Here is a 13,296-nt window from a genome sequence, read left to right on the forward strand (position 1 = left end):
GTCATGAGGACAGAAGATCATACAACTAATAAGTACAAAAACAAGATTTGTGCTGAGGACTTCTGACCCCAGAGCCAGTGTTCTTTCCCCCTGATACCTCTTTGTTGATGTGTTTCCAGATGTTCATTTTCAGGATTCCAAAGTCAAGGTCCCTTGGTTTGTATTTGAGGACTCTTTATGCTTCCTCCCCCTTTTTTTCCTTTATTTAAAAACAAACAAACAAACCACCTTCCATCTTACAATCAATACTATGTATTGAGAAATGTGCATTTCTCTAATAATTAGTGATTTTGGAATATTTCTTCATCTAAGAATTATTTGTTCACCTACTTTGATCTTTGGAGTATGGCTATTATTCTTGTGTAGTTGAGTCCTTTTCTTATATACCTTGGCTTTCAGAACAAGATTTAATGCCAGCAAGTTTCCTAACTCTCTTGGGCTGACTTCTCTGTAGAATTTCAGTATATTGGATCTGGATGTCCTTCCTTTTGAACTCCCTGAAAACTGTTTCCCCAACAATCCAGGCTGCATACTACATCATTTCTAATTTTCTTTTCCTCTCTAGTTCCAAGCAGTGGTGATTATAACCCAAGTTTCTCGTTGTTGGTGAAAGTCAGATATAAAATAGCATTTTTGTGTGTTTATGTAACTCCCTCTTTTGAGGGATGAAACTGTTTTAATGGAAATCAAGAAATAATTAGCTGCCTTCTTTTATTGGCTAAGAGAAAATTCTAGGACTTATCTGTATAATTGAAGTCCATTACCACTGCTATACTAAATCTCTCTTCCAGGTTTGTGATATGCTTTCCAAAATTTTCAGCTACTCTATCTGGGAATCTATCTTACACTCCAATTTCAAAATCATTTGTGTTTCTATTTCCAATGATTTTTTTTGTCTCTAGTGATCTTTATCTAAAATTTGGTCATCATGCTTCCACTCTCTGTATTCTAGATATCCTTATATAAGTGTAACTTCTTTACATACAGTGCTACCTCGCTGTACCTTTCATTTGTTCTATATTCCGTAACCTTTCTAGAGCCATATTCCAGTCATGAGTTCCATCCCACCAAGCCTTAATGATACCTCTAAAGAAAATTTGCCCTATTGTATTAGAACCTCTAATTTATCTTGCTTAGTGATCACTGTATGTACATGTGTTCATAGACTGCTGAGACTATGAATTTTATTACTAGCTCTGTTCTTGGATTTTGTACCCTTTGAACTTTTGAGTGTCACAACTGCTATTCTTTTTCTTACATTGTAGCTAGTCTCATCATATCTGGCTTGGTGGATGTAATACAATTTTCTCCCTCTCTATTCAATTGAAAGGTTTGTTTTGGTTTGTTTTTTTTTTGCAAGAAAGGTAAATGTTTATTGAATGAAGAAAATTTTTTTGTTTTATTTTACTATTTTCAGAGTTTGTAGGAAGAGGGAAATTTGGATAAGGAAAGGCTGAAAATGATGAAAAGACTTCTTTATAGAGGTTACTATGGATATTGAATATTGCATATTGAATATTACATATTGTCTACCTCAGTTGATGTATTGGTGAGTTTTGCTGAACTGCTTTTTATTTTTTTTAATATTCTTTGTTAGAGGAAATGACTTTCTAGGTAGGAGATAAGGAAGGCATATATTCAGAAATGAAGGTAATGTGAAAACCGTCAATAACATGCAAAAAGAAAAAATAAAGATGATTGAAAGAGAAAGCTCTTGGAAGAGCCAGGAGGGAGTGAGGTCAAAGGCACATAGGTCTTGGGGTTGATTTTGGCACTTCATGTAGTCTTGAATGACTAGAAAGGATGGGAGCTTAGGTTGAGGTGGCTGGGAGTGTGAATTGTGGAGAGAGCTCAGTTAGGTGGCCTCAGTTTTTTCATTGACTGAAGAATGAGACCTCTGTTGAAATGGAACCAGAGAGGGCAGCTGGGTGGCCCAGAGATGGAAGGTCCTGTGTTCAAATTTGGCCTCAGACTCTTCCTGGTTGTGTGACCCTGGGCAAGTCACTTAACCCCCATTGCCTAGCCTTTAGCACTCTTCTGCCTTGGAACCAATACACAGTATTGATTCCAAGATGGAAGATAACGGTTAAAAAAAAAAAGAAATGGAACCAGGAACAGGTAAGCACAAGTCTTGGGAATATAATAAACTTGGCTCACCAGATTAACAAATAACTTTAGTACCATTTATTCCTTACTAGATAAGCAGTTACTCTCACCTTAGAATATCTTGTCTGGATTTGTTCTATTTATTAGATTGTAAACTTTGTAAACACAAAGCTAAGAAGTGAGGATAAAACACTAGCTCCCTAGACCTGAGCTCTGATATAGGAAATCCTTTGGTGAGGAAACGCCCCCTACCCAGAGGCAGCCAAGCAGCATCTTTCATTTAAGTTTTTTTAATAGCCTAGTCCACGGAGAAGCACCCTCCTCCCCCCAGGTCACCCGGCCAGTATATGCCAAAGGAGGGACTTGATCTTAGTTCCTTGGCTTTGTGGCTGGCTTACTGTCTACTGCTTCTCACTCGGCATAAAATGAATGCTAAATCAAAGTTTGTTACAATAGCATGCTTGACCTCAATGGTAGAGCAATGAACTCCAGGTAGAAGTTGCAAAATCTAAGACTTTGTTAAATCTCTTAAATTGCAAAGTCCAAATTCACTATTACAATAAACTTTTAAGAAGAGTTTGGATAATCTCATTCTGGGGGTCTTTTTCTCAGGTAAAGGGTGCTCCTACTGCTTTCAGGAAGATTTTGGTATTATGGTCAGGGGTGCTCAAATGTATTCCAACACTTTATAGCATTAGAGCGGTTTTAGGTATCCTGACTTAAGCAGAAGCACCTGGGCTTGCACCAGTAGGCTTCCAGCCGCCCTCAGACTGAAGGAAAGACCCACAACCGATCCCGACTCCAGAACGATAGCATAGGGAGAGAAAAGAGCAGAAAAGGCCACCCACCCTTCCAGCATACGCGGCCTAAGCCACGGGCGTGCGTCTAAGGTGAGGGACAAAGCCCAGCCCTGGGCCGAGACCGCGCTGCGCAATCTTGGCCAATGAGAGGCCGGGGAGTGGGTGAATGGCAGGGGCTTAGAGCCAGTGAACAGGCGTCTTGTTGCGAGGTGGTCCGGGGCTTCGGTATTATAAAGGGCGCCACGAGTTGGCATTGTCAGGCGGCCGAACAGCACAGGGGCCGGGTGGAGGAGGGTGGGAGGAGCGGGAGCTCTGCGCCGCCGCCTGCCGGGGATCAGAGCGAGGGGCCGGCGTCTGTGCCGCGGCGGAGCCCGAGGCCGCTTTCCCCGGACCGGCCCGAGGCCCGTAACGTCACTGGGCGACGAGGTGAGTCGCGGGCGGGGATCCAGCCGGGCCGCGCTGGGGGGGAGGGGGTGCGGGGCGCCATCACCGCCGCACCCGGCCCTGCGTCTCTCGTAGCTGGGCCTGACTGAGCTCATTGTCCCTCTTGCTCGTTGCAGGCTCTTCCCCGCCGCCGCTGCCGGGGCCACCATGTCTGAAGCGGCCGAGGAGCAGCAGCTGATGGAAACGGCCGCTACCGAGAACGGCCATGAAGCAGCCCCCGATGGGGAGCCGCCGAGCGAGGCCGCGAGCGGGACCGGGACCGGGACTGGGACCGGGACTGGGACTGGGACTGGGACTGGAACCGGGACCGGGACTGGGTCCGGGAGTGGGTCTGGGGCGGCGGCCCCGGCGACGGCGCCTCCTGCGGCCCCAACCGGGAGCCAGAACGGGGCGGAAGGCGACCAGATCAACGCCAGCAAGAACGAGGAGGATGCAGGGTAAGGACGGCCGCGGCGGTCCCTCTCTTCCCCCAACTCCCCCTCCTCTCGGCTCACCCCTCCCCCATCTCACCCGCGCCCCTCCCCCACTCGCTCTGGGTGGGGGGGCCCCGGTGGCCCCGGGCCCGACTGGGGGGAGGCGTGGGCGCGCGGGCGGGGCGGACAATGCGCGGGCCTGGCCGGCCCCTCGGCGGCGGCAGCGGCTCCTCCTTTGTTCTGGGGCTGCCTTTTGTTGGCGCCATGTGGTTGGGGGGAGGGGCGGGAGATCCAATTTGTGCCAAAGGAATAGGCCCCTCTCTCTTCCTGCCCGGCCTAGCTGCCTGCCCGACTCTGTAGTTACTCTGCGTCTGGAGGCCGAAGCCCTCAGTCGTGGTGGAGCTGCTTCGGTGCTATCGCTGGAGCCTAATCGAGCTGGGCCAGACTCCTCAGGGCTTGGCGGGAGCCTGCAGTCCTTACCTTCGTTTAGAAAAACTTTTAACTGCTCACCTCCCAGATTTGCTTGGCCTAGACTGCTGTCGTTACTGGCAGACCTTGACTCCTCAGATGGATTTGGGAGATGCCCCGGGGTCTTTTTTTGAGGATTTCCCTCTTGACTGAGAGAGAATGAGAAGGAAGACTGTGCCTGGCCTGCACAGTGTGGTTGCTTGATCTGTAGGTTTTCCCTAAGGTTTCCATGGAAATATTGGGGCAGAGTATGGTAGGAAAGGTGCATTTCCGAAGTAATAAGTGTGTCAGATACCGTGCTAAAAAAGCATGACTTGAAACCTCGGAAGTGGTCTTTAGTTTTAGGGTTAATTTGTTTCCTTTGAAATCCTTCTATGTTAAAGCTGTTTCTCTGCCTAATTAGGACTTCACGTTTGGATGTATGGATAACCCACAGCCTTGTAGTTCGTTTACAAATGTTTGTTAAATTGAAAGAGATGGGAGAGAGTGACTTGGCTCCTTCTGATTGACCTTGGATGTATTTTATACAGTTTCAGTGTCTAGTGTTGATTTTTTACTGAGAGGATCTGCCATAACAAGCACTTTTTGAGTTTTAAGGGGTCTTTGTGAGCTTTTCCCCCCCCTTTTAAAAAATGTAAGGCAGTTTTCTGGAACAGGGATCTAATACCAAATTAACAGGAAAGTGATGGCTCTGGAAATTGTTGCTTTTGTAGTAGGTGTGATTACAGCCAGCTCTAAATTCCTTCTGTTATTAATTTAGGGGCAGCTTACAAAACTTTGCCTTCCCACTCTGATGCTCTTTCCTTTAGTTATTTCTCTATTCAAATTCCTGGGGATGGTTATTAAAAAGAAGGTTGAAAAGAAGAGGGGTTTTTTCCCCCCTATTTTTCATTTTTGCTGCTCTCTTTTCATTCTGACAGTTCTATGGGGTTGGAAGTTGAAATTAGCAGATTTTCCAGAAGTATTATCAACTTGGTTTCTTTTGCATGGGATGGGATTTGGTCTATGAAAGTTTCTGTTGTCTACTATATTATTGGTTTCGAATATCATTTGGTATCCTAGACTTTCTCCAAACTGAACTTGGAGCTTATCTCATTTTCCTTTCTTTAGGTCAGATGGGCTATTCTAATACTTCCTCCTCCCTCATGCAATTTCAGGAAAATGTTTGTAGGTGGCCTCAGTTGGGACACAAGCAAAAAGGACTTGAAAGACTATTTCACCAAGTTTGGTGAGGTGGTTGATTGCACGATAAAGATGGATCCTAACACAGGAAGATCAAGAGGTTTTGGGTTTATCCTCTTTAAAGAATCTGCTAGTGTTGATAAGGTAAGAAATACATGTAAAATATTTGAAATTATAAACAACTCATTTATGCACCAAATGTCAAAAACACCTATTTGTTAGTCATTGTTAGCTGTAGCTTTGGGGATTACAAATAAATGTCAGACAGTCTTGCTTTAAAGAACCATTCTGCTGGAGACTACACTTACATGTGTAAAAAGAGGTTTATGAGTGAGAGTAAGAATCCAAAAGGCACTAAATACTTTAGGAGTTTTGAGGAGAACCTGACAGTACAGGTCCTGAATAATTTGTTGAATAGAAGAATATTGGGAGAGAAACTCACTGTAATTTAAAGGAATGAGGAGAACTTGCTGCTCCTTGTGCACTTTTGCCCTAATTTATATTATATTTATTGGGTGTGTATCTTATCCTTCCTATTGGATTATAGAGTTCCTGTGGATAAGAGGTCAGGATGGTGCCCTTAGTTAAGTGTCCTAAATTTATAGTTGAATTAATGAAAGACTGAGAAACAAGCAAGATTTTTTTAAGGAGTTAGGAGTGACTAAAATGAATCTTGACTGAGGGAAATGCTGCTATTCTGAATAAGACTAGGACTATGGTGGGAGTCAGGTTGTGGAAGATCTTGAATCCTAGAATATGGGGGGGGGGTGGCTTTTTCTGTTGATAAATTAAAGACCAATTGTAGAAGAAGCAAACATGGCAGCTAGAAGAGGATTGATTTAAAGACAATCTCCTATTTCATATGAGGAAACTTGGCATGGGTAGGCAGTAGGGGGCCACCTTGCTTGAGATGCACACACAACTTGATTTAATTCAGTACATACTAGGTACCTACTTTGTGTAAAATCCCCCTTTTTGGGGGTGGAGGTGAGGCAGATGGAGAGCAGAATACAAAGATAAAAAATAGTCCCTGATCTGTTAGTTTAGCTAGCTTAACTGGAGCAGCATGTACAAAGGTATAGATTCACAACGTAACTTGTGCTACTAAAATAAAAATGAACAATCTTTGAGAACACACTTGGATCTTGCAATATCTACAAGACTTAAGATTTTAAGTTCATTTATGACCATCAGTTCTCATGAAGGGCACTTTCTGGGCACCTGATGATTCATTTCAGTTAAAAGAATTTATGCCAGGCAGTGGGCTAGGAGCAGTGTGTTTTTTTCTCTCTCTCTCTCTTTTAAATCCCTGTCCTTAAGGAGCTTATGTTATCTCTACATAGAGATAATAATTAAAACCTTGGGAGTAGATGAAAAATGCCTGAGGTGAGACATGGAGTGTTCAGGTGTTATGGTTTTTAGAAAGTTTGAGAAAAGAATTTGACCTTATAGAGTAAGAAGTTTCAATTTTTTGAGGATAAACTAGGTAATGGGATTGAAGAGTGTGATGGTGGTGTTATAGATTCAAGAAATAGTGGGCTCTGTTTAGAGAATGAGTAGGAAAATAGAATCAAGAGCCAAGATGATGTTTTTAGTTGGTGGGTAGTCAGGAAAAATCACTGAAACTTAATACTAGAAGGGAAAAGTATTGAGGACCCAGGTGGAAAAATTAGCTAGAGCTAGGAGGGCTGACTGATCACCTTGTTGTTTTGTAATATAAGAGATTTTTTAATATGAAGAGAAAAGGAGATGAAGGATCTTAATGCGGCTGTTAAATCTTAGTAAAATAGGAATCAAAGTCTATTGTTGAAGGAGCTTGAGGTGATAAAGAATATCTCCTGGATTTCTTCATACTTCTCTAACCCACTTTCTATCTTATGGTTGATTATATAAAGTAGATGATTCTTTGTGGATCTGGCTGGACCAAGAATTTCTATGGGGAAGTAGTTACGGACCTTCCAAGAACCTAAATTTTCTTAATCCCCAAATATTTTTAGGTTTTGGATCAGAAAGAACACAGATTAGATGGGCGGGTGATTGATCCCAAAAAGGCTATGGCCATGAAGAAAGATCCTGTAAAGAAGATCTTTGTTGGAGGACTTAATCCAGAAGCTACAGAAGATAAAATCCGAGAATACTTTGGAGACTTTGGAGAGGTATGTATCTTAAAAGAATGATTCTACACTTAAATTTCAGGTAGGGAGAAAAAGGAGTCTATTAGTCTTGGGCCAGAAATTTGGTCCCATTGGTTATCTGCTCTGTAACATTTCAGAAATTGTCTCACATAGTAGCTTTTGCTATAAGACCAGCCTCATTATGCTTTTTGAGAACTTAAACTTTTTTTTTTTAAGTTGACTATTCCTTTCTCCTTCAGTCTTAATTTTAAAGGTCCAAAGCTATTTCAGCTTTTATGGCAAGACAAATCCCTATCATCCTGGTCATTCTTTCCTGTCTTTGGATCCATTAGTTGTTGGAAATGTCATTCCTAAAGTGTGTCCTGAGCTGAATATAGTATTTCAGGTGTGGCAGAGAAAAGGATGTAGCTCTTGACATTTTTGATGATATTTTTATTAACAAAATATAAACTTTCACGTGCACTCTTGTCTAACCACAACTTTTCTCATTGTTTACTTTAAAAAACTAACTGCACTTAAAGCATATTACTTCTCTGTTCCTGGGTCATAGATATATTTAGTTTCACTTTCATACAAGTAATTGATAAAACATCTTGAACAAAATTAAGTCTAAAAAACGGGTGTTTTCCCCCCCCTACAACCACTCATCATACAACTTTATATTTTATATTATGGATATTTTTGTACCTAAGACCCCAATTTAAATAAGTTTTTAAGTGTCAACTCCTGATGTACCATGTTTCTAGATTGAATCTATTGAACTTCCAATGGATCCAAAGACAAACAAAAGAAGAGGATTTGTATTCATCACCTTTAAAGAAGAAGATCCTGTTAAGAAGATTTTGGAAAAGAAATTCCATAATGTTGGCGGAAGTAAAGTAAGATATCTGAATTTATAACTAGAGGATTATTTCTTTTCTCCTTTGGAACTGCTGCTTATTTAGACTTTCCTCAGTTTATTCAATTTGTTTGCCTTGGTACTTTAAAAGACTGGTGTCCTGCCACTTCATAATGATTGACTGATAGATTTTTCCACTTGGCAATCAAAGTTTTCAAAATCTAAGGAACAGAAGTAGGTGAAAGTATGAACTCCTTCCAGTAGTTACTGAGAATCTCCTATGTGCCTAGATTTATGTTAGGTGATTGCGAATAAGTTATGAGAATTTAGTAGTGTCTTTCCCTAAAGAATTTTCCTCTCATGACTTCTCAAGTAGCTTAAAATCTTGAGATATCTGCATGGTCCTGTTTCATGTGTTAAGACTAAATAGTTACCATACTTGATCCTCACCTTCCACCCCAAGAAAAAGAGTAGGAGAGAAACACAACATGGCTTAATACATGAGAGGAAGGGAAGATTAATTTGCAGAGGTGGGCTCAAGTTGATCTTGCTTAGAAAAGAAGGCATTTCATACATTTACATCATCCTGAGTAAGTCTAGAGGGTAAACATTGAACATGTCATTTTGGGCAGCTAGTGACAGTAGTTAGCTTCAGACCTAGACATGGGAGGTCCTGGTTCAAATCTTGAACTCATAACTTCCTAGACCTTTGTGTCTTAGATTTGTTTTCTTAAAGAAAAGTATGATACTTTCAGTAGGTGATAAAGGGAACAGGCTAGACTGAATGAAAATGCTAAAATACTGAGAGGCAAGGCTGGTGGGTGGGTTGGGCCCAGGAGTCCTGGAATGAGTATTTTTAATGTTAGACTGCCTAATAGAGAATGGTATGGTATCATGGTGAGGATTTAGGAGAGTCTGGACTAGGGGTATGGTCAGTAATCATTTGCATTTGCATTACATTTACATTCCTAATATTGAATGATTATCAATGAGATAGTCTTGACTAGTATATGGAACTTTAGAACTGGAAGAAACCTTGGAAATCATTCAGGCTAGAGTCCCCAGATTGTATATTGTTCTTCAAACAGTTTACCCTCAGGTAGAGGAGCCTCTTAGTGCCAGTGCCCTTAAATTCCAGACTCAGCTGCATCCGTTTGAAGGAAAAGGAAAATAACTCTCCCAATGTTATTTGGTGAGGACAGAGAGATCCTTTTGAGTTAATCTGAGTTCCTCATTTTACAGATGAAAAACTGAAGCTTCAGACAGGAAGTAGTTACTCATTTGAAATCACATAGTGAGTTAGTGGTAGAGTTTATCTGAGTAATAAGTGGTTTTTAACTCGGGTTAAGTATGAATCGTTTAGAGCTAGAGTTTTATGTCCAATATGAACCATGTCTTTATTTTGGAAGACATGTTGGATTTCAAGACCTGGATCTAATTAGAATGTCATGGTTTGAGAACCAACAGAATTGATGGCATCTGCCTAAGTATAACCTACAACTTTTCCCCTATTGAGTGGAGGGTATGGTATCTTGCCATCAGTCCACTGAAACACTGAATTGTTAAGTATTTAGTGTTCTTTCCAATTACATTGTCTTGACCATTGTGTGTATTCTTTTAGTTTTACCTTATTTGCTGTTATCATTTCACACTATTCTATGTTTATCAATCAATTTCTCATTTTGTAAGGCACAGTAATTTTGTTGCATTTACAAACATACTAGTTTTAGTTTGTTCAGCCATCCCTTATCAGTGGATAATCATTTGGCTTTTTGTTGTCACAAAAAAATGTTGCTGTAAACACTTTGGTTGATGGTTCAGTGTCCAGGAGTATCTCTGTACTAGCCCCTTTAGCATATCCTGATTTTTGCAATGTTAGGGATAATGTCAACCCTGAGTTACAAGAGGTGCTTGGCAACCTTGCAATTTTAAGACTGGGCATGAACACATAAATCTGTCCGGGCTTTGTAATAAGGAATTCTTGGACTCCATAGCATTTTAGCCAAATCTGTGACCCTCTCCACTGATGTCAAAAACTTCCTTTAGGGAAGCCTTCCCTAATGACTGCAGCCCATTGCTAATGAACTGGTTCTTTTCTTGGAGATCCAATCTTTTTTTTTGTACAGATAAGAAAACAATAGTTGAGTCTTTGATCCCTTTGTTTTCCAGACAGTTCACTGATGGGTCTCCCAAATTCTTCTCTAAGGCCCTGATAAACTGATTTGGCCTTCATTTGGGAAGTATCAAGATTTCTGGCCATATCTAGGACTATCATGTACTTGAGTTCTTCAGATCAGACCTTCACCATCAAAGATGGATAATTGGTAGGGTTGTGTTTGGTTGTTGCTCACTATTGCTTGATGGCTTTTTTCTTTTCAGTGTGAGATTAAGGTGGCCCAGCCTAAAGAAGTGTACCAGCAGCAGCAGTACAGCTCTGGGGGCAGCCGAGGAGGCCGGAGCCGAGGAAATCGAGGATCGGGAGGTGGTGGAGGAGGAAGCGGGAGTGGTGGCAGCGGAGGCAGTGGAGGGGGAGGTGAGTGAGACATGGATGTCACTCAGACTTCCTAGCAAGGCAGTTGTCTGAAGTTTTCATTAGAGCTGTAGCTGAGGCCTTGGTAGAATCCTGGAGTAGAATGATGGCCCTTCCTGCCTCTGGTTTTCAGTTTTTGCATGAGACTTTTTTAGTTCATAGTGACATTTCAAATTCTGAACTGCCCAAATCATGCAAAAAAAAAAAAACAAACAAACCACAAGGCTCTTTAGAGGAGGGGAAGGGGGGGGGGGTTAATGTCATGTCAGCTATCTGTCCAGCCTGATGATGGGGTATTTGAAGGTTTGAGATGTAGCCATCATATACCGGAGCTATAGTGAGATTCAGTCATTGAAGGTGGTGAGGTCAGGGGAAGAGAAGAGATTAGGAGAAAAATTTGCTCAAAAAATTAGAAAAGGGCCCTTGTGCTGCAACTCCCCTTTCTTCAATTTACCGTTGATGGGAAGCATCTTACCATGGACAAGGCCCTGCAAGAATAAGAGGGTTTAGAACTAACTGGAAAAAGAATGTTGATTATTCAGTCTTAATCCTCTCTGATTACAGATGAGGCAGGTCCAGAGAAGAGAAGAAAGTGATTTTTTTTGCCCAAGGTCACAAAGGCATATCTAGGATAGAGGGTTTACTGTGTTTGTTCCTCATGGCTTTTCTTACCATTTGTGTTCTTCCCCTTTACCTAAAATGACTTTCTTCACTTTACTTGGTCAGATGGGACTTTTTTGCCTTGAGGCAAAAACTGTCCAACTCAAATGTGCTTAAATTAAAAACTATAGTTCTTTTTTGCTTTATGGCTTCACTGAGGACAGCTGGTCAGTATCCTCTTTTACTTGAAGCCTCTTACTTATCTTAAACTGGTTTGGTTTCTTAAAACTCCCAGGCCTATGCTAAAGTAGTAGTCAGTTTTGGCTGCCTGATTTGGCTTTGATACCGTTAATGCTGCTTTCTTTACATGATAGCTTCCTGATTGGTAAGGTTTGTCCTCCTGACCAATCTCTTAAATATACTATGGTGCTTATCAATTGCCTTACACCTTCTCAAAAGCAAGGAAATCCTATAAACAGAACTGGGGATTAGGAATTGGAAAATTAAAACAAGAGCCATAGTATAGTGAGTTTCAGAAGATCCAAGTTTGGAATTTCTGACCATGGGCACGATAAGTCCCTTTCTCTCTTTTGGGAACCTGCTTCCTCTTTAATGAGGGAGTTCTGCTAGATCATTCTGGTAGTCTTGATTTCTGATTTGTAGATTTGTTTCCCAGCCCTGTAAACACCCTTTCTCTAAAGTCCTCCAATACCTCATCCTGGTCTTGAGGTGAATCTGGGTTCTCTGAGGTGATGCCAGAAAAGTTTGACCTGGCAGATCTAAGCTCATAAAGGCCAGTTTTGGAGCCAGTCCTGTGTACTATTATGTTTGTATGTTATGGACCAGCCCAGCTAAGATTGAAGAGGTTCATTGCCTGGGTTGGTCTTCAGGATGAGTGAAATTTTTAGCCACATCAACTCTTGAAGACAGATTAGAGAGGGTTGTGGTTTGTGTCGATGGAGAGATTGCACTGACAAGGTCAGATTCTTGAAGACATTCTAGCCTTTTTTATCCCTTTTAGGTTTTGAGCAGGCTAAAGCTGGACATGGCACTCCTAGTCTAACCTTCCTTTTCCGAGTGAGGGGAAGGGACTTGGGCAAGGTGGTGTAGTTGAATTAATGTCAGACCTGGCATGCAAACTTATGTCAGTGTTCTTCTGACCATGCCATGCTTCATTCTTTAGGATCTCTAATGTGTGAAGACTTCCTAAACTGATCATTAATCCTACTGTGCTTAGGACAGTGCCCACTGGGTGCACAACTGCTGTGTAGGGTTAATTACCCATTTGGACAGTCTTAGGTACACATACCCACCTATCTTCTGTACTGTGTTCCTGATCCTTAAATAGGAGTGATACCATTGCTCTTAATGCAAGTACAGTTTTGGGTTGAAAGATCCTGTATGGAGAGGTTGCAGGAACCCTTCCCTCTTGGGCAAACTTGATCAGAGGCATGGTGCTGCAGGCAGGTTGGTATGCCTTGGTCCCTTTTTAGCTTCCCTCTTTACATGGGCTAAACAGAACCCTGGGCCTTGCTTCCTCTGCAGCTCAAAGTCAAAATTGGAATCAAGGTTATGGCAACTATTGGAATCAGGGATATGGCAACCAGGGCTATGGCTATCAGCAAGGCTATGGCGGTTACGGCGGCTACGACTACTCCCCTTATGGCTATTACGGCTATGGACCAGGCTACGACTATAGTAAGTAAAGACCAGTGTGGGGTAGAGCAAGCAAGTGTCCTGTGCCGGGCTTCTTTAATCAATCTGTAATGTTTTCTTTGTA

General features: G+C 41.9%; 1 protein-coding gene across 4 annotated transcripts in view; it reads left to right on the top strand.

Annotated features, from left to right (window-relative positions):
• HNRNPAB (heterogeneous nuclear ribonucleoprotein A/B) overlaps positions 1–13,296 on the top strand; it is an 80,321-nt gene that overhangs the window by 61,408 nt on the left and 5,617 nt on the right. For 2 of the 4 annotated variants that reach the window (XM_056811709.1, XM_056811708.1), the window contains exons 2-7: positions 3,467–3,787; positions 5,389–5,557; positions 7,411–7,569; positions 8,295–8,426; positions 10,766–10,919; positions 13,062–13,214. In XM_056811709.1, coding sequence (XP_056667687.1) covers positions 3,498–3,787; positions 5,389–5,557; positions 7,411–7,569; positions 8,295–8,426; positions 10,766–10,919; positions 13,062–13,214 — 1,057 coding nt within the window. In that variant the 5' untranslated portion in view covers positions 3,467–3,497. The remainder of the gene's footprint in view (positions 1–3,466; positions 3,788–5,388; positions 5,558–7,410; positions 7,570–8,294; positions 8,427–10,765; positions 10,920–13,061; positions 13,215–13,296) is intronic. The other 2 variants (XM_056811711.1, XM_056811710.1) reach the window with 1 other exon arrangement.

This window comes from Monodelphis domestica, chromosome 1 (genome assembly GCF_027887165.1).
Source record: "Monodelphis domestica isolate mMonDom1 chromosome 1, mMonDom1.pri, whole genome shotgun sequence".
Taxonomy (NCBI): Eukaryota; Metazoa; Chordata; class Mammalia; order Didelphimorphia; family Didelphidae; genus Monodelphis; species Monodelphis domestica.